This window comes from Panthera tigris, chromosome D3, assembly GCF_018350195.1.
Source record: "Panthera tigris isolate Pti1 chromosome D3, P.tigris_Pti1_mat1.1, whole genome shotgun sequence".
NCBI lineage: Eukaryota > Metazoa > Chordata > Mammalia > Carnivora > Felidae > Panthera > Panthera tigris.
In genome coordinates, this window is record NC_056671.1 from 32,497,500 (window position 1) to 32,516,368 (window position 18,869).

At 42.4% G+C, this 18,869-nt stretch overlaps 1 protein-coding gene across 1 annotated transcript in view; it reads left to right on the forward strand.

The window, feature by feature from the left end:
• Positions 1–17,734, forward strand: part of AFG3L2 (AFG3 like matrix AAA peptidase subunit 2) — a 39,765-nt gene extending 22,031 nt beyond the window's left edge. The window contains exons 11-17 of the mRNA XM_042961910.1: positions 2,080–2,187; positions 2,286–2,411; positions 4,883–4,993; positions 7,853–7,968; positions 11,290–11,490; positions 13,442–13,636; positions 16,901–17,734. Coding sequence (XP_042817844.1) covers positions 2,080–2,187; positions 2,286–2,411; positions 4,883–4,993; positions 7,853–7,968; positions 11,290–11,490; positions 13,442–13,636; positions 16,901–17,143 — 1,100 coding nt within the window. The 3' untranslated portion in view covers positions 17,144–17,734. The remainder of the gene's footprint in view (positions 1–2,079; positions 2,188–2,285; positions 2,412–4,882; positions 4,994–7,852; positions 7,969–11,289; positions 11,491–13,441; positions 13,637–16,900) is intronic.
• The last annotated feature ends 1,135 nt before the right edge of the window (positions 17,735–18,869 follow it).

An 18,869-nucleotide genomic window follows, 5' to 3' on the forward strand; every position in this document is an offset into this window, starting at 1 on the left:
CAGCTATAGCCCTACGAAATGTATTTCATAAATCATAAGACTTAAAAGTCAGAATCACTCCTTGATCCATGGGCTGCAGAATGGATGTTGTGTTAGCAGGCATGAGACAACATTAGTCTCCTACATCTCCATCAGAGCTCTTGGGTGACCAGGGCATTGTCAGAAGTAATATTTTCTGAGCAGCTGTCTCAAAAGTGGGCTTAAAATATTCAGTAAACCATGTTATAAACAGATGTGCTCTCATCAGGCTTTGTTCCATTTCTAGAGCATAGGCAGAGTAGATTTAGCATAATTCTTTAGGGCCTGAGGATTTTCAGAATGGCAAATGAGCACTGGCTTCAGTTTAAAGTCACCAGCTGCATAGCCACAAACAAGAGAGTCAGCCTGTCCTTTGAAGCTTTGAAGCCAGGCACTGATATCTCCCCTCTAGCTATGAAAGTCCTAGATGGCATCTTCTTCCAATCCAAGACTGTTTATCTGCATTGAAAATCTTTTACTTAGTGTAGCCTCTTTCATTAATTACCTTAGCTAGACCTGGATAACTTGATGCAGCTTCTGCATCAGCACCTGGTGCTGCACCTTGCCCTATTATGCTATGGAGACAGCTTCTTTAACCTCGTGAGCCACCCTCTGGCAGCTTCAAACTTGTTTTCTGCAGTTTCCTCACCTCTCTCAGGCTTCATAGATATGAAGAGAGTGAGGGCTTGGCTCTGGATTAGGTTTTGGCTTAAGAGAATGTTTTGGCTGGTTTGATCTTCTATCCAGACAGTTAAAACTTTATCCACGTCAGCAGTAAGTCTGTTTGCTTTCTTATCATCATGTGTCCACTGGAATAGCATTTTAATTTCTTTCAAGAACCTTTGGTTTGTATTTACTCCTTGGCTATTTGGCACAGGAGGCCTGGCTTTCCAGTCTATCTCAGCTTTCAACATGCCTTCCTCACTGAGCTTAATCATTTCTAGCTTTTGATTTAAAGTGAGAGACTTGAGACTCTTCCTTTCACTCGAACACTTAGAGGTCTCTGTAGGGCTAATTGGCTTAATTTCAATTTTGTTGTGTCTCAGGGAATAGGGATGCCCAAGGAGAGGGGGAGAGGGAACAGTTCATTGCTGGAGCAGTCAGAACACACACGTAGTATTTATCAGTTAAATTCATTTATATGGGTGCAGTGTGTGGTGCCCTAAAGCTATTAAAATAGTAACATTAAAGATTACTGATCACAGGTCACCACAACAAATACAATAACAAAAAAGTTTGAAATATTGCAAGAATTACCAAAATGTAATAGAGACAGAGTGAGCAAATGCTCTTGGAAAAATGGCACTGATAGACTTGCTCAGCATAAGGTTGCCACAGACCTTCAATTTGTACAAAACACAGTATCTGTGAAGTGCAGTAAAGCAGAGTGCAATAAAACGAGGTCTGCCTATATCCGATTAAGGTAGAGCTCTTCCCTCACTCTGTGGTGGTCCAGTCCATGTATGGCCATATTTGTGGGCTATCAGCACCAAAGCTCTTTCAGGGCCGGGGTCCTGAGGGTGAAGGCTCCTGTAGCCAAGGCATTGACATTGGAGAAGAGACCAATAGAACCAAGCAGAGTCTGGCAAAGGGGCTGGAGTTGGAGGTTGATACCTGTCTTCAAATATTCAATGTGTTGTCTTGTGGCCCAGGGAGGTTAGACACATTCTTCGCAAATTTAATCACCTCAATTTTAAAATGTTTAAAAAATGAACAACATATTCTGAAGTTACAGTTCTATAAATTACAATCTTGCGTGTGGTGTGTGTGTGTGTGTGTGTGTGTATGTGTTTTATTTTGACAGAATGTGCACTTGAAAAAGTGCAAGTGGGGGAGGGACAGCGAGAAAGGGAGAGAGAGAGGATCCAAGTAGACTTTGCAAGGTCCGCACAGAGCCTGATGTGGGGCTTGACCTCAAAAACCATGAGATCATGACCTGACCTGAATCCAAGAGGCAGGTGCTTAACCTGCTGAGCCACCCAGGCACCCCTTTGGCATTTGTGTTTATAGAAATGATGCTTAAAGCTTTAAGTCTGGCATTTTTTTTTTTTATGTCCCTAGGTTTTAACACAACAACAAACGTCGTCATTTTGGCGGGCACCAATCGACCAGATATTCTAGACCCGGCACTGATGAGGCCAGGGCGTTTCGATAGGCAGATATTTATTGGTGAGATGACCTTCATCAGGTTCAGTCCAGTTCTTATGAGGAGAGATATAACTATTTCACTTTGATTTTTTTTTTTTCCTTAAAAATAATTTCTCAAGGACCACCGGACATAAAAGGAAGAGCCTCTATTTTCAAAGTTCACCTCAGACCATTGAAGCTGGACAGTGCCCTGGAAAAGGAGAAGCTGGCAAGAAAACTTGCCTCCTTAACTCCAGGGTTTTCAGGTGAGTGGAACAGAACCTGATGTCCTGTGTCAGAAGTCCTTTACCAGCTCCCAGTGAACTTTTACCTCTCACCTTGGGGCCTCTTCAGTGGGAGACTTCAAACATATACAGACATTGAGAAAATACTATAATGAACCCCTCTGCACCCATCACCTAGCTTCAGGAACAGTTCTCAGTGCGTGTTAAACCTTATTTCGTATGTACCCCACCCTCTTCCTGCTGCCTCTGGATTATTTGTATGTGGGTGTTTTTTTTTTTTTTTTTTTTTTTTTTTTTTTTTTTTAAAACAACTCTACTGACATAAAATTCACATACCATAAAGTTCATCTGTGAATTGTAAAGTGTATGATTCAGTGGTTTTTAAAAAGTGTATTTACAGGGTTGCACTGTAACTGCTGTAGTCTAATTTTAGGTCATTTTTATCACCCCAGAAGAATCCATTAGCAGCTACTCCCTCCATCCCCAGCCCTAGGCAACCCCTCACCTACTTTCCATTTTTATAGATCTTCTTATTCTGGACATTTCATGTAAAAAGAATTACACCACATAGGATCCTTTCTCCCTGGCTGCTTCCACTTAAGTGTAGTGTCTTCAGAGTTGAGCCATGTGGCAGCAGGTGTCAGGACTTTATTCCTTTCCCTGGCTGGATAATATTCCAATGTGTGGATGGACCACATCTTCTTTATTTGGGTTGTTTCCATCTTTTTGCTATTGTGAATGATGCTGCTGTGAACATCCATGTACAGATTTTTATGTGGACATACGTTTGATTTCTCTGGCTATATACCTAGGAGTAGAGTGGCTGAATCACTTTTTAAGGAACTATCAATCTGTTTTCCAAGGTGGCTTCACCATTTTACATTCTCACCAGCAATGTAAGAGGGTTCCAGTTTTTCCACATTCTTGCCAACACTGCTTGTTGTCTATTTGATTGCAGCCACCTTAGTGGCATCTCGTGGTTTTGATTTGTGTCTCTAATGACCAGTGATGTTGAGTATCTTTGCATGTGTTTATTCCAAGAGTTTTAAAATGTAAATGTGAGCCTTTCTCACTTCTTCCAAACTCAAATTTCTTTTCTTCCAAACTCCTTTCTCCTATCTTTCTTCCAAACTCAAAATGAAATAAAAATGAACATTTGGAAAGTCTTAGAGGATTATATGTAAGTATATGGTTAGAAGAATATATTCATCTTAAATGTCCCAGGGTTCTAACTTTTTATTTGTTTTGTATCTTTGGACTTTGGAATTTATAACGTTTTAATGTTTGCTTATTGAGCTTATTTGTTTATAGCTTATTTGACTTACCATATAGTTTATCTGAAAAGTTAATTTGAAGAGACTTGGGGCACCAAGAGACTTGGGGCTCAGTCAGTTGAGCATCTAACTTTGGCTCAGGTCATGATCTTACAGTTTGTGAGTTTCAGCTCCGCATTGGGCTTGCTGCTGTCATTGTAGAGCCCGCTTTGGATCTTCTGTCCACCCCCTTCCTCTGCCGCTTCCCCACTTGTGCTCACTCTCTCTCAAAAATAAATCGTTAAAAAAAAAAAATTTTAAAGAGACTTATCGGGGCACCTGTGTGGCTCAGTTTGTTAAGCACCCGATTTCAGCTCAGGTTATGATCTCACAGGGGTTCGTAAGTTCGAGCCCCACGTTAGGCTTTCTGCTGTCAGTGCGGAGCCCACTTTGAATCCTCTGTCTGCCCCTCCTCTGTTTTCTCTCTCTCTCTCAAAAATAAAGAAACCTTAAAAAAAAAATAATAAAGAGACTTACGGATCTAGAAAGCATTTGACAAGCTTCACGTATTTAACTTTGGGTATTTAACTGCACCGTTATTTTTAGTGCTTATGTTTTTCATTGTATTTCAGCATATTGCCTAACGTCCGTATTAGTCACTCTCCCAACAGAGTTGATAGAACTAAGTTAGTTAATGGGCATTTTTTAAAAAAATTGTTTTAATGCTTATTTATTTTTGAGACAGAGACAGAGCATGAACAGGGGAGGGTCAGAGAGAGAGGGAGACACAGAATCCGAAGCAGGCTCCAGGCTCTGAGCTGTCAGCACAGAGCCCAATGCAGGGCTCGAACCCACGGACCGTGAGATCATGACCTGAGCCGAAGTCGGATGCCCAACCGACTGAGCCACCCAGGCGCCCCAATTAATGGGCATTTTTAAAGACTGTCTTAGTTTGTAGTTACATGAGCCATATTGCCTATAAAGGTAAATGGCTGCATGTAATTATCTATTTACTATTACTGATACTTGCATCTCAGTTCAAAGGGCCTGGATTGTACCAGGCTATTACTGACTGCTAGAACAGCTTAGGGTCATCATGAATCAAACTGAATTATATTACATTAAGCCCTTATTTAGTCTACTGCTGGTTGAGAAACTGACTGGATATGATCATCCATAATGTGTGACCAATCAGTTCAAGTATATTTGGTGGTAAGCTGTTCTGTATTCATTTTGTAGGAGCTGATGTTGCTAATGTCTGTAATGAAGCGGCTCTGATTGCTGCAAGACACCTTTCGGATTCCATAAATCAGAAACACTTTGAACAAGCAATTGAGCGAGTGATTGGTGGTAAGTAAACTGAATATAACTCAAGTCAAAAGGCCAATAAAATCAGTTTGAGAATATAGGTTTCTCTGTTTTGGCAAGATCTAGAAGCAAAGAAAAGTCTATCCACCCCACCCTGGGGCTCACCATGCACCTGTTGTGTCTCTCGGTACTGTGAACTTCCCCTTCCCCCACCCACCCCATGGTCTGGTGGAGATGGGTGCTGTTGGTTTGGGTGAGTTTGAGACAGCAGCCCAAACTAGTCCTCACTTGTATTGGCAGCAAGCAGCAAGGTGTCTTCCCCTGAATTATACTGATGTAGTGTTTTGAGAATGTTTTGAAAAACAACCTTCCTGTTCCCAAATATTTTATTGCATAAATGTGCTCTGTGCTAGGTATAGGTGATGGATAAACAGCTGTAGCAGCTGTTTAACCAGGAAATGCTCACCCCACAAGCACAGTAGGGGATGTACATGTTTTCCATGCCTTCTAGGGAGCTTATAGTTTAATATGCATAAAAAGATAATTCCAGAGGGGCAAAGAAGGGAAGGGCACTATGGTCAGGCACAGCTCTATAGAAGAGGGGGGATTTAAACAGGTTTCAGTAGCGGGTGGGGGGGTAGGTATGGCATCAGAGTGGCAGGAACAGAGAAGGTAGTTTAGAGGTAGGGTTACAGCCTGTGTTTTGGGGAGGGAAAGCAAACCAGTCAGACTCCAGTTCTTTGGGAGGTAAGGCATAGCTGAAAATATTTAAATCTAGATTTTAGAAAGCCTTAAATGTTGAGTTCAGGGGCTTTTGAAACTGTTGTCCTGTGGCTAGTATTAAACTAATGGATTTTTCCTGAGCTATTGAGTAGGCTTTAAGAAAAAGAATCTGACATTGAAGAAGAGAGTGGCATCTGAAGGCAGAGAACATCATAGTCATCAATTTGGGGTAGTGTACTTTAGCACAGGTAGTCCCGGCGATAATAGGCAAAAAAAAAAAAAAGGACAGCCTTACAGGCCATAGGAAAAATGGGGTGCTTCGAGAGGCAGCTGGTTTGGCAGAAGATGGAATGTGCAGAATTTGAGACAAGCCGGGCTGTCCATGTGGAACTCTGCAGCACCACGGTGCCACAAGCTGTGGTTCCTGTGGTGTGGAGGTGGGTGAGAGAGCTTGGGGGGTAGGGGACGCACAGTAAACACTGCCTGTATTCGGTAGCGGAGGCGAGGAAAGTGAGCCAGCGAGGTCAGCAGAGCTTGTATGCCACAGGCCCAGGAGGTGCATCAGCGAGTAAGGCAAGGAATAGCTGCCATTAGAGGAGATCCAGGAGGTTGGAAGAGATGGGAGACAAGGGCAAAGACACATTTACAAAGGACTTAAAGGCAGGGTCCAGTGATATGGGACATTGAGGAGCATGACCTTGGATTTGGCAACAAGACTCTTCTTGGTGTCTTGTAACGTGACAGTTTCAACTGAGTGGATAATACGAAGCCAGATTAATGGAGATTCCCATGAGGATCTAGAGGCTAGTATAGCAGTGTGTTTAACCTGGGTTAGATGCTAACTAACTAACTAACCAACCATTGAATGAATGGACTACTTATTCTAGAAATTTGTTAATTGAAAAGAAAAAAAAATCTAAGTTGATAGAGTTGTGAGTGGAATTAAAACATTTCACTGTAGAGGCAGGTGAAAGCTGCATGTCTGTGCCTTTTAGGTGGGGGAACAGTCAGTGCTCAGTGTGAAAGAGATCAGGGCGGCAAGTCTAGGAGGGGCCCTTGCTCTGAGGTGGACGGACACTTGCCTGTTCACAGCTCAGCCACTGTAAACTGGCCACGAGCAATTGTTCTGCAGTAAGCATACTGGGAAAATGAAAAATTCCAGGGGTAAACTTGGTGAGGTGTGGGATTCATATTTTCTCATACAAGCAAGAACTGCTTATCTCTGGAAGACAGCAGGCTTACCTTCTGTAAATCTCCACCCTTCCAGCTCTGTGGTATGTACTTGTCTTGGGTTGTGTTATTGGGAACAAAGCACTCTCTCTTTTTTTTAATCTTTCGGACTCCTTAATATGTTATCATTTGAGAAGTTCTCTCAGATGCGTTACCTTGAACACAACCAAACTACTTTCGTCATGGTGTAATGATTTGTATGAGTACAAGCTATGTAGTTAGTGTCTATAGTGCAAATGAGTTTAGCATCCACCTTGATCCAGGCCAGAGAGGAATTGTACTTGGATTAGGGGTCCCCTGGCTGTGTAGTCAACACGTAGGCCCAGCACAAGGGGTCTCCTGGGTCTGTTTTCTCAGGTCTGCCCTGCTGCTCATTCTTGGAATCCCTAGGGTCAGTTGATTAGTGTGTTGGCCGCTGCAGCATTGGTCTAGCTGACTTGCTGAGTAGGTGTTTCCAGATCTTCATCCGGCTCCCTTTTTCCTCTCCCGTTTGCCTTCTGTCAGGAGCAGACAGCAGGCAGTCTCATCTTTGTTTACCCTGCACTTCATAATTCCAAGTACCTGGACTAAGCAGGGGTCATTCCATGAATGGGCATGGAATTTGTTTTCTGTGCTTTCTATGAATTTTATGTTTTTTGACCTACATGCTGAATTTTATCTTGCATTTCTGTTTCCCAAAACAAAATAGATGACTCAAAAGCGTGGGAGAGTTCAGAAAAAAGTAGTCCTGGGGGTAGTGAATGCATTTTGCAGGAGTTGGCTGTATTTTGAAGTTGGTCCTTTGCTCTTAGTCTGACCGTGGTTGGGAATTTCGGGATTGTCGCAGACAGCTTAGTCTCTAAATCATATTAGAGACTGTGTAGATTGAAGTGTGTAGATCAAAAAACCATCTTTTTATGACAGTGCCACTGAGTCAGTGTTTTTGGTTTTTTGTTATTATTTTGTCAGGCTTAGAGAAAAAAACCCAGGTTCTGCAGCCCGAGGAGAAGAAGACCGTGGCGTACCATGAGGCAGGTCACGCGGTTGCCGGGTGGTATCTGGAACACGCAGACCCACTCTTAAAGGTAAAACAGTTCGTGTCAGACAGATTGTGTGAGCAATTACTTGAGGAGAAAGTTGCACTCCCACAAAGATAAATATATGAAGAAATTTGGCCAAGATGTCTGGTAATGACAGTGGGATGAAGAGGTTAGCAAACCTTTCTGCAAATGAGTTATAAAGTTTGGAAAGAAGACTGCTATTTAAGGGGACTGAAAAGTGTCCAAAGCAGATCAAAGCTGGAGGAGAGTTTACTTTTGAAAAGCAGTAGTTATAGTGGGTTAGAATTGGGAGTTAGTGACTTTCTTGCCTGAGGATTTTTCCGTGGCCACAGTGATGGAAAAGGCTGGCTTTACCGTATTGAGGCGGCAGAGGAGAGAGTTCAGGATTTGAAGACTATTGGAAATTTAACAGGAAAATCCTGAAAGCAAGAAAGTTACAGAGGAATGAGACCTAGGTCTGAGTTGAAACTGCCCAACTCCCTGGCTGACCACTAAACAATGCCTGCACAGGGAGACCCCAGAGAGCCTGGCAAAAAAGAAAGAAAACAAAGAGAAATCTCCTGAAAGATGGGTGTACCAAGTGAGATTGTTAAGTTTTTGCTTTTTCAACCGAGTGGGGTCCCCAAACCGGTACAGCATGAACCATAGGAAGCAGCAGTCTGACTTGCGATGTCAGGGGACTACTGGAAATGGAGGGGGATCCCCTGAAGCAAGGTGACCACAGAGGAGATAAAGTGTGCATAAAACATCCTAGATAGGAGCCCCTGACTGGCTCAGTCCGTAAAGCATACCACTCTTGATCTTGGAGTCATGAGTTCAAGCCCCATGTTGGGGGTAGAGTTTACTTAAAAAAATGACAACTGGGGCACCTGGGTGGCTCAGTCGGTTAAGTGTCCGACTTGGGCTCAGGTCATGATTTCATGGTTCATGAGTTCAAGCCCCGCATCAGGCTGTGTGCTGACAGCTCGGAGCCTGGAGCCTGCTTCGGATTCTGTGTCTCCCTCTCTCTCTGCCCCTCCCTCACTCACACTTTGCCTCTTTCTCTCAAAAAATAAACAACAATAATAAACCATCCTAGATAACCTGCAGAGAAGCCATTAGAACCTAAAAGTGAAGTTAGTAAGGTTATAGAATGCAGGATCAGTATACAAAGATCAATTGTATTTCTGTATTTTAGCAGTGAACAATTGGAAAATGAAATTTTAAAAATTCAATTTCATTTACAACAGCATCCAGAAACATGAAATATTTAAGGATACATCTATTGAAGTATTTGTAGGATCTGTACATTGAATTAAATAAGACCTAAATAAAAACAGAAATACACTGTGTTCATGAAATACCATGATCACCGTTCTCCCCAAACTCATGTATAGTTTCAGCTCACATCTCTGCCGTAAATATAGCAGACTTTTTTTTTAATAGAAATTGATAAGCAGATCTAAAATTTATATGGAAATGTATACCAACTAGAATAAGCCAAAACAAGTTTGAAGGGGTTACACTCCCAATTTTAAGACTTTGAATAAAGCTACAGTAATGAAGACTAATATTGCGGAAGGGACTAAACAGTTCACTGGGATGGAATAGATCCATCCCACATAAATAATTGATTTGTTGATTAAATAATCACACATAACTAATTAAATAATTTTCAACAGAAGTGCCAAAGTAATTTAAGGTGAGGAGGATTGTCACACTGGTTCTGGCAACTCTGTTCATGTGGGGGGAAAAAGCTAATGTTGACCCTTACATCATATGTAAAAAATTAATTTGAAATAGATTGTAAAAACTAAAACAATAAACTTTTAGAGGAAAACATAGGTCAAAAATCTTTGTGACCTTAGGCAGAACTGTCTTAGTATACAAAAAGCATGAACCACAGAAGAAAAGTTATGTGGGATATCATCAAAATTGGGAATGTTTTGTCTTTGAAAGGCACTGTTAAGAAAATGAAAGACAAGTCATGTACTTACAGTACATATATGACAAAGGACTTGTATTTAGAATATGTAAAAAACTCTTAAAATTCTGTAAGAAAATGAGCAACCCAGTGAAATGGGGAAAAGATCTGAGCCTATATTTCACAAAAGAAGGTATACATATAGACATTAAGCACATGCAGATACTCCATTAGTCATCAGGAAAGTGCAAATTAAACCACAATGAAATACCACCATATAACTGTCAGAATGGTTAAAGTTACAAAGTCAGTCCTTAGTGTTGGTTGGTTAAGATGTCAGTCTAGCTGGAGTCCTCATCCACTGCTGATGGGAATGTGAAGTGATACATCCCTTTTGAAAAACAATTTGGCAGTTTCTTATAAGGGTAAACAAATTCTTCCATACAACCAAATGATCTCACTCCTATATATAATCACCCAAGAGAAATAAAAACATGTCCACACAAAGACTTTTACTGCTTTATTCATAATAGCAATAAACTGGAGACAACCCTGATGTCCCTCAAGAATGAAATGGATGTTTGGTATGTTTGTACAATGGAATGCTACCCAGCAGTAAAAATGAATGAACTATTAATACACACAGCAGTGTGGGTGAATCTCAGAAACAGTAAAAGAAACCAGACACAATAAAGTACATACTGTATGATTCCATTTATATACAATTCCAGAAATGGTGACTGATCCATAGGGACTGGAAGCATATCTCCGGCTGCCTGGGGCTGGAGGGGAAGTGTGGGGTAAGACTGACCAGAAGGAATACAAAGGAACTTTGCGGGATGGAGAAAGGATTTGTATCTTTGTTGTGGGAGGAAGTTAGGTTTGTCAAAACTCATTGGACTGTACACTTAAAATGGGTACATTTTACTGAATATAAACTATCCCCAGTAAAGTTGATTTTTAAAAATTTTAAGGAGTTTACGCAGTGGCAAAAAGCACTTAGAGGAGAAAATGAAGCCTGCTGAGCATCTAGGTCTGCCTTCCCCTTTGTCAGGTAAAGGAGGTTGTGGCTGGGGCTCACTCAAGTTGAATGGCGCCTAGGCCATATTTGAGCTGTCAGGAGTCATCACTCACCAGTTGTCCTTTTGTCAAGACTGAATAATTTCAGTTGAGTCTTATAGAAAGACAAGAAATACTGTCTAGAACTCTAAGGTGAAGTTATCCTAAGAAAATATCCTCTCTGAGTGGTCACTTCTGCTAGATCCCCTCCTGCCAAGGCTGACGGAAATTCCCAGCTGTCATGCTTATTTTTCATCAGTGACCTTATCTACGTATAGATAAACATTGTGGTCAACATTTGGTGGTAGAATCCTCAACATTTTTGGTTTTGTTTTTTGTGTTTTTCTGAGTTGTCAGCATTTTGTATATTTTCTACTTGCCAGGTCTCCATCATCCCACGGGGCAAAGGACTAGGTTATGCTCAGTATTTACCCAAAGAGCAATACTTATACACCAAAGAGCAGCTCTTGGACAGGATGTGCATGACTCTGGGTGGCCGAGTGTCAGAGGAAATCTTCTTTGGAAGAATTACAACTGGTGCTCAAGATGATTTGCGAAAAGTAACTCAGAGTGCATATGCTCAAGTAAGTGTATGAAATGGAGTGTTTCTTTTTTGCTTTCTCACATTTGCACGAGAAATGGATGTTTGTGGTTGGCTCTGAAACAATACTGTTTTGTTTGACTGGCTGAGGCTTTTCAGGCAGGAATTAATTCTTAAATCCATTTTAAAGCAATCAAAACTTTTTCATAAGAAACTTTTTTTGTTTTTGTTTTTTGGTAGCACAGTATTTAAAGTTTACAGATTTCTCCCACTATCTGAAAGTAGAGCATTCCTATGAAACCTTTTGGAAGCTGAAATGGCTCAAAGCAAAGAAGCACTTACTATTAATTTATATGGAGCATTTTCTGAATGTTCCCACACCCAAAAAATAACCGCTGGGAGGCTATTAGAGCTCAGGACATGTCTTGCTAAAGGAGCCTGGCTGTGCCACTCCCTGTTTGCAGCACATCTAAGGTGTAACAGCTTGCTGCAAAACAAATGCTGAATGCTCTTTTCACTTCTTTTCATAAAAGTGAAAGAAAGTCCTCTTCCAATTTCTTTGGGTTGGTGAAAGCAGGTACTGCCGTAGGGTCTTTTGTGAAAGCAAGTGGCACAACGCGAACTTTGGAAAGGCAGGAGGTATCTATGGTACTAAGAGTCTGCGAAGTACATATGCGTAGTTTAAAGTTCCATTTATAAGCCTGTGTGTCCCATGGCACAACACTGCCTGTACCCTGGGCTGTCCCTAAGAGCGTCCCTTCGCAGTCCCCTCCCTTCCTGCGGGACCATCCACTCTCCTGGCTTGTTATCATCCTACCCAAATTTTCTTTATCCCTGTGTGTACATCCCCAAAGTTTTGCTGTCTTGGAACTTGATTGATATAAATGACTTTCTTTGGGAACTCCTGTTACCCATATGTCAGCCCTTCTTCTGGTCTGTCACTTTCTCAGGTCTTTTTTAATGACGGTTTTGTGTTTTGTTGTTTTTTTTTTTTAACAGTTGTCCTCTTTACCTTCTGTTTCTCAGGACATTATTGTGGTTGTTTGCTCTTGCGTTCTTTGTACCTTAATGTTCATTTTTAAAATAGTGTTTTCTTTCATATGTAACTTTTTTCTATGTTTTAGCACCTCATCTAAGTGTTTTTGATTCTGATTTATATTACTTTTTCATGTTTTATGTTATTTTCCTGATTTCTTTCACGCTTTCTTAAGTGGTAGGTTACAGTTTTCATCTTTTTATGGGTGTCTTCCCATCCTACTGTCGTTATGTATGGAGATGTTATTCTCCTTTTTTCTTGTGACAACTTCTTAGACATTTTTCTGTTGCCCATTTTATATGAAATTTGCTTTCTTGACCTCTTAAGAGGGAGAAGCTAGCTTTTCTAGTTTTACAGCTTTAGAATTCCCTTTTCTGTTGTTTCATGAAGGTTTTAAGAACAGGGCATCCTGCTTTCTGAGTTCTCTTGGCTCTGTTCCTGCTCCCTACTTTCATCTTGGCTTTCTCTTTTCTAGTGCATTTGGATTTTACTTCCAGAAACTTCTTAACATGGGGCTTTTTAGTTTTGGGGGGTCCAGACTGGACCCCAGGGCTTCAGGGAACAGGAAAAAGCAAACTCCCTTCCAGGATCGCTTGTTCTCAGGTTGGCACACTTCCCTTTACAGGAAGAGCCTGGAGGGCTTGGGTTTTATCCTCTTGGGTCTGTCAGAGGCTGGCTTCTCTTGCAGTATCTTGCAGGTCTCGTAGATGTTGTCTGTGGGCTTCTTGTCTTGTGTCTCTAGTTGAAGACTTGAAAATACTATCCATCACTACCACTGTCTACACAGAACACCCTTGTCCACTCAGCCAATCCAGGGATTCCCTGTAGATTTTGCCAGGTTAAAGAGTAGTGAAGTGAAATGTGCGGAGTTAATGCCATTGTAAAGACTTACTGCCATTTTATAAATCAGCCTGTCCACAAACTGGACGCCCACCACAAATCACGTATTCTTTTTCAGATTGTTCAGTTTGGCATGAACGAAAAGGTCGGGCAAATCTCCTTTGACCTCCCACGTCAGGGTGATATGGTTTTAGAGAAACCTTATAGTGAAGCTACCGCAAGACTGATAGATGATGAAGTGCGAATACTTATTAACGATGCTTATAAAAGAACAGTGGCTCTTCTCACGGAAAAGAAAGCTGATGTGGAGAAGGTAGGTGCTAATTGTATGAATAATTCGCTACACGATTTTGAAGGAAAAAAAGATTAAAGTGATGGCTTGACTATTTGGGTTGGTTTATAGACATTAGCGTTTCCTGGAACTGGCTAACTCTTGGTTCCTTTCTTTATTCTAACTTTGCTTCTGCTCTGTCTCTGTGAGGAGGTGGGAATGCAGTAGTGAGCAAAAGTAGAACACAGTCCCAGCCCCTGTGGCTTTTAGGAACATGAGTGCAGGATTAATCACGACTGTTGATAACCACAAAATACACAACTGAATCAGCCCTTCTCCCTACCGTGTGTTTTACCCTTACTCCTCAGAAAGGAACTCAGCAGACAGATGGGAATTTACCACTGATTTTCACCCCTGGAATAAACAGGTAGTGACGAAAGGGCAAACAAAAGCTAGCCCAACTAGATAAGTAGGAGTCGGCACATGCAGATTACCTTTGGCTTAATTATGAGCTTTGTGAATAAACGTGCTTTGTATTTTCTGTTGTACGTCATATAGATAGCACCTACCAAAGGGAGGGATTCTTCCCAAATTCAGTGGATTTCTCGCATCCAGTAAACCCTTAATTATTCAGAATCCATGCAACCAAAGTTAAAATTTTTCGTTCTTTGAACTTTTCACACTCCTGAAGCACAAATGAGAAAGCCTTTTATGAGGGGTTGACACAGGTAAAAGAGCATTCCAGCATTGCTATTCCATCAGTAGGTCTTCACAGAGAGTCCTCCTGTGAACCTGCCCCATACTAGCCAATCCAGAAGCACCTGTGATGTCTTTTTACAAAAGTGCTCAGTGCAGGTGGAGAGAGCTGGCACCCTGGGACACTGGAAGGCATAGCCAGGAGCTCTGAGAAAGGAAGATAAGAGTGGTCAGCAAAGGCTTCTTGTAGAAGATAGGACAAGATTTTACCTAGAAGTCAAGCTACAGTGAACCAGGAGAGGAGGGGAGCAGAGAGAAGAACACGGCCGCATGGAGGCCTGGTGAGCAGGAAGTGTGTGTGGAGCAGGGCAGGATTGAGCAGATATCTGGGGGGGGCTGCAGTTGCCCAGGTTCTCCTAAACTAGCTAGAAAGTTTAGAAACAGTTTTAGAAATAAGAGTGACCTTCAAAACGATCTCATCCAGCCTCTTTGTTTTATACTAGGGAGTCCTTAAAGAGTCTTGAGTGGAAGTGATGAAGGTCATCATTTGAAGGAGAGTATGGCAGCAGTGTGCCAGTCCAGGGTGGTGGGAGAGACCAGCTCAGAGGCTGCTGTGGGTCTCTTCTATATTCCTGGCATGGTACTGGGAGTAGCAGCAGAAGTAAGGCACAGACAGATCTGAAAAACTGAGATTTATTGGTCAAATGTACAGAATGAACAAGAAGAAAGCCCTTGAGATGACTCCTAGTGGCAAACACAGAGGACAGGGTCAGTCTTGACACCCAAGAGACGCAGGCAATGGGCATTTGCAGATGAGACCTGGATAGGAGGTCCAGGCTGGAGATGGGATCTCTTGGTGGTGCCCTCAATAGGCAGTTGTGGGAAAGAAGGACCTGAGCTGTGAAAGACAGTGGAGGAGCTCACTGAAGACCGCTGGCTGCAGGACACTGTGTACAGGGATTCGAGGGGAGGATCCCAACACGCACGCCGTAGATCCAGGGAGTTTCAGTGGATCCAGTTATCCTTTTGTGTGTATAATGCACGTACTGACAGTGGTAACAAAGACTTGTTTGGGAAGGGGAAATTCGTTCAACAGAGTGAGGATCTCGAAACACTGCAGAGTTCTGAAGTACCTTCCGGCCAGTTTGAGAAAATTAGATCTGCTACGAGTGATGTTTGAGCCAGCCGGGAGAAAGGGAGCCATCAAGAGGAGAGGTGGCTGGAGTCTTTGCTGCTCAGACTAGTGCCCTCCACATTCTGGGCCTCACTGTACTCCTTTGATAGGATAATCCGTAGGCGCTGAGCTTTAGGAGAGTAAGAGTAACCAGCTAGCATTCACTCATTGTCTCCTGTGCACCAGGTACGGGCTAAGGTGCATGAACTTCTCTCTAAAATCCTCATTGTCATCGCATTTTACAGAAGAAACTAGTACATGGAGATGTTAAGTAACATTATTTCAACTTAAGTGGGTTACCCACAACTGTGTAAATAGGCAAATTGAAAAATAATGGTGATCTATGAAGAAAACTTCATTATGTTTTTTAAGAGTTTTTAGCTCTTAGAAACAAAAATATATACAGATAAAACGACAGCTGGGATTTTCTTCAGAATAATTTGGGGAGTAGATGAAACAAAAATGGCCCTAAATTGATTAACCGTTGATAGTGGCTCCATGGGGATATGTTATCCATTTACAACTTTTGTGCATATTTGCAATATTACATAATAAAGTTTTTGAAAATTGAAAAAACAATAAAATTGCTTTATCTTTTAACACATAGTATCTTTTAAACACATAGCATTTAGTGTAAGGTACGGAGAAGTTAAATTTCTAAATAGGGAGTTACCTCAGGAACTAAATATATTCTATAGGTCAGTTTATATTTTAACCCGTTTCACTGTCTTTGTAATGGTCAGATGCTCTAACAGAACCACTCTGCCCTGCTCCCCTGATACCATCCTCGCTCCCCCGCATACACATCGCTGCTCAGGTGGCTCTTTCTTGGTGGCCTGTTACAAGGGGTACTGTCAAGTTTGTAGTTCGAGCGTACAAATGACTAGAACTTCAAGGTACATGTTTTTATATAAACCTTCCTGGCTTCCTTTTGTAGCTCTACTCTTGTCTTTATTTTTTCTGACTAACTTTAAAATTTCCTGCTTACCTATTTCTGCCCTTTCCTCCAACTCGCCCTCCCAGCCACTAGTGTATCCTTCCAGAACTTCTTTACGTATACATATAAGCACAGAAAAAGATAAATATCTTTCTCCTTTTAAAAGCAGTGTAGCATACCATACAAAGGTGTGCATCTACCTTTTCTCCCTGAATATGTCTTCCCATGATGTATGTAGAACAGAGAGATTCTTCCTTATAGGTACATAATTGTTCATTGTGTGAATGTATCACAATGTATTTAGCTGCTCCCTTACTGGTGAGCAATTGTTTTTCCAATATTTTGTATATTCTACTCTAAAATCATGGGACCTTATGTATCTCTTTTTCAGTGGTCTTAAATCCTATTTTGGAATGGGGCTAGCTATAAATAAAAATGATTAGCTTTGAAAAGACTTATACTGAGTAATTGTGTTTAACGGGAATTGTTTGTATTTCAGGTTGCTCTTCTATTATTAGAAAAAGAAGTATTAGATAAGAATGACATGGTTGAACTTTTGGGCCCCAGACCGTTTGCAGAAAAATCTACCTATGAAGAATTTGTGGAAGGCACTGGAAGCTTGGATGAGGACACTTCGCTTCCAGAGGGCCTTAAAGACTGGAACAAAGAACGGGAAAAGGAGAAAGAGGAGCCCCGGGATGAGAAAATCGCCAACCAGATCCGAGGAGGGAGGCCATTTTAGCTTGTTGTCTTATGGTCGATTCTGGCTTTCTCAGAGAAATAAGGACACTGCTAGGCTGATCAGAACCATCTGCTGACCCGGTTGAAATGGTGGGAAGAGGCGTCCTTAGTCCTCAGCCTCTGAAGTCATAGCCAGGGTGGCAGGGTGACTTTCTGAAGGCCCAGAATATGTCTGCGAGCCTGTCAGGCCCTCAACAGTGGCTGGGAGCGTGGAGACGGCACCCTGGCGCTGCTCCCTCCCCCCTTGGGTGGTGCCAGCCGCTGTGTTGGGGATCCACCATTGTGGAGGCTTGCCAGCGTGGGAGAGGGTGTATTTTTCTCTTGCCGTCACCCACTCTTCATTCCTGTTTCCCTTCAGTTTCCCTCTGTGGATGAGCTGTGAAATTACATTGGAGTCCTGATAAGAATATTTTAATTTGACTTAATACTTTAAAGATTGAATGCAGATCACACGTTGCTGTTTTAATGGAATGGTTTTCTACAGAGAGCTGTAACATATCTACAAATATGAATGTATTATGTAAATATGGCTTCTTTACATCAAAAATAAAGCGTACTGTACTTTTTTTCTTCGGAACTCAACAAAGGGTCACTGTTTTGTGCTCGAGATGTTTTCTTTTAGAAAACATAATGGAAAGGAATTAAGTGTTCTAACTTTGGAGAGAGAAATCCTCCAGAACCTCAGTCCTGGTTCTTAACCAGCTCCCACAAGAGGCCTGGCAACTTCTAGATTTGTACATTCTGAAATGAGGAACTCTGGATATAAAGTACATTCGTATCAAGTCAGTGCGAGAATCTTGTGACAATGGCATCGGTTTACATTCTCACCAGGCTGGTCATGACCAGACATTGCTCACACCACCTGGGTCTGGAAGTCAGTGTGTGACCATAGCAGGCCTGGCAGACTGTCCCAAGCCATCACATGGATTTGTTATTTCAGCTTGCCTTGTGTATTCTTGATGCGGTTAAGTATGTTGTGGAAATGACGACTTCTTAGACTTAAGACATAGATGGCATTCCCGGAGCAGCACTGGACCAACAGTGTGGGAAGTGTGACGGCAGGCTGCTCCGTCCCAGGACCGCTCTTTCAGGTGGCCCAGAGATGCCGAGCTCCAGCTCGCCGGACCACAGAAGCAGCTGTGTGGGTGCCAGTCACTCAGTATTACAGGAGCCTGGGAGCCCTCCTCAGCTCATACTTGAGTCCCTCAGTGCTCACTGCTCTGCCCGGTGACCTGCAGATGTAACACATTTACTGCCTCCCTCCCTCAGGATGCTTGTGGTAGGTAGTTCAGTGACGAAGGCTGTATGATTCACTTGGCCGTCAGGGTGTTGAGTGTGCTGTTCTCCACACAACGAGGAGTCTATGCTTCCTCGTACCACTGCAAGGAGAGGTGCCAGCACGCGTGGAGCTCCAGTAGGCCTTGGCCGTGAGGCCCCCTGAGTGGAATAGGGTGGGTTGTGCCAAACATGAGTCAGGTTTGGTTCAGGAAGAAAAGGGACAAAGCTGTGCATGAGATGGTTGGTCACATGGTAACCCGCATCTGCATGTCTAATGCGAAAGCTGCACTCAAACTTGTGGACTCTGAGAAGGCAGCTGGCATGGCCTGGAGTAGCTAGCATGGCCACCTGTGGGTTTCCTGGTCTGCACAAGGAGGCCCACAGCACTGTGGTGAGCATTGCCCGTGTCGGGTCCTACGTGGAGCCTGACCCACAAAGTAGTTCAGATT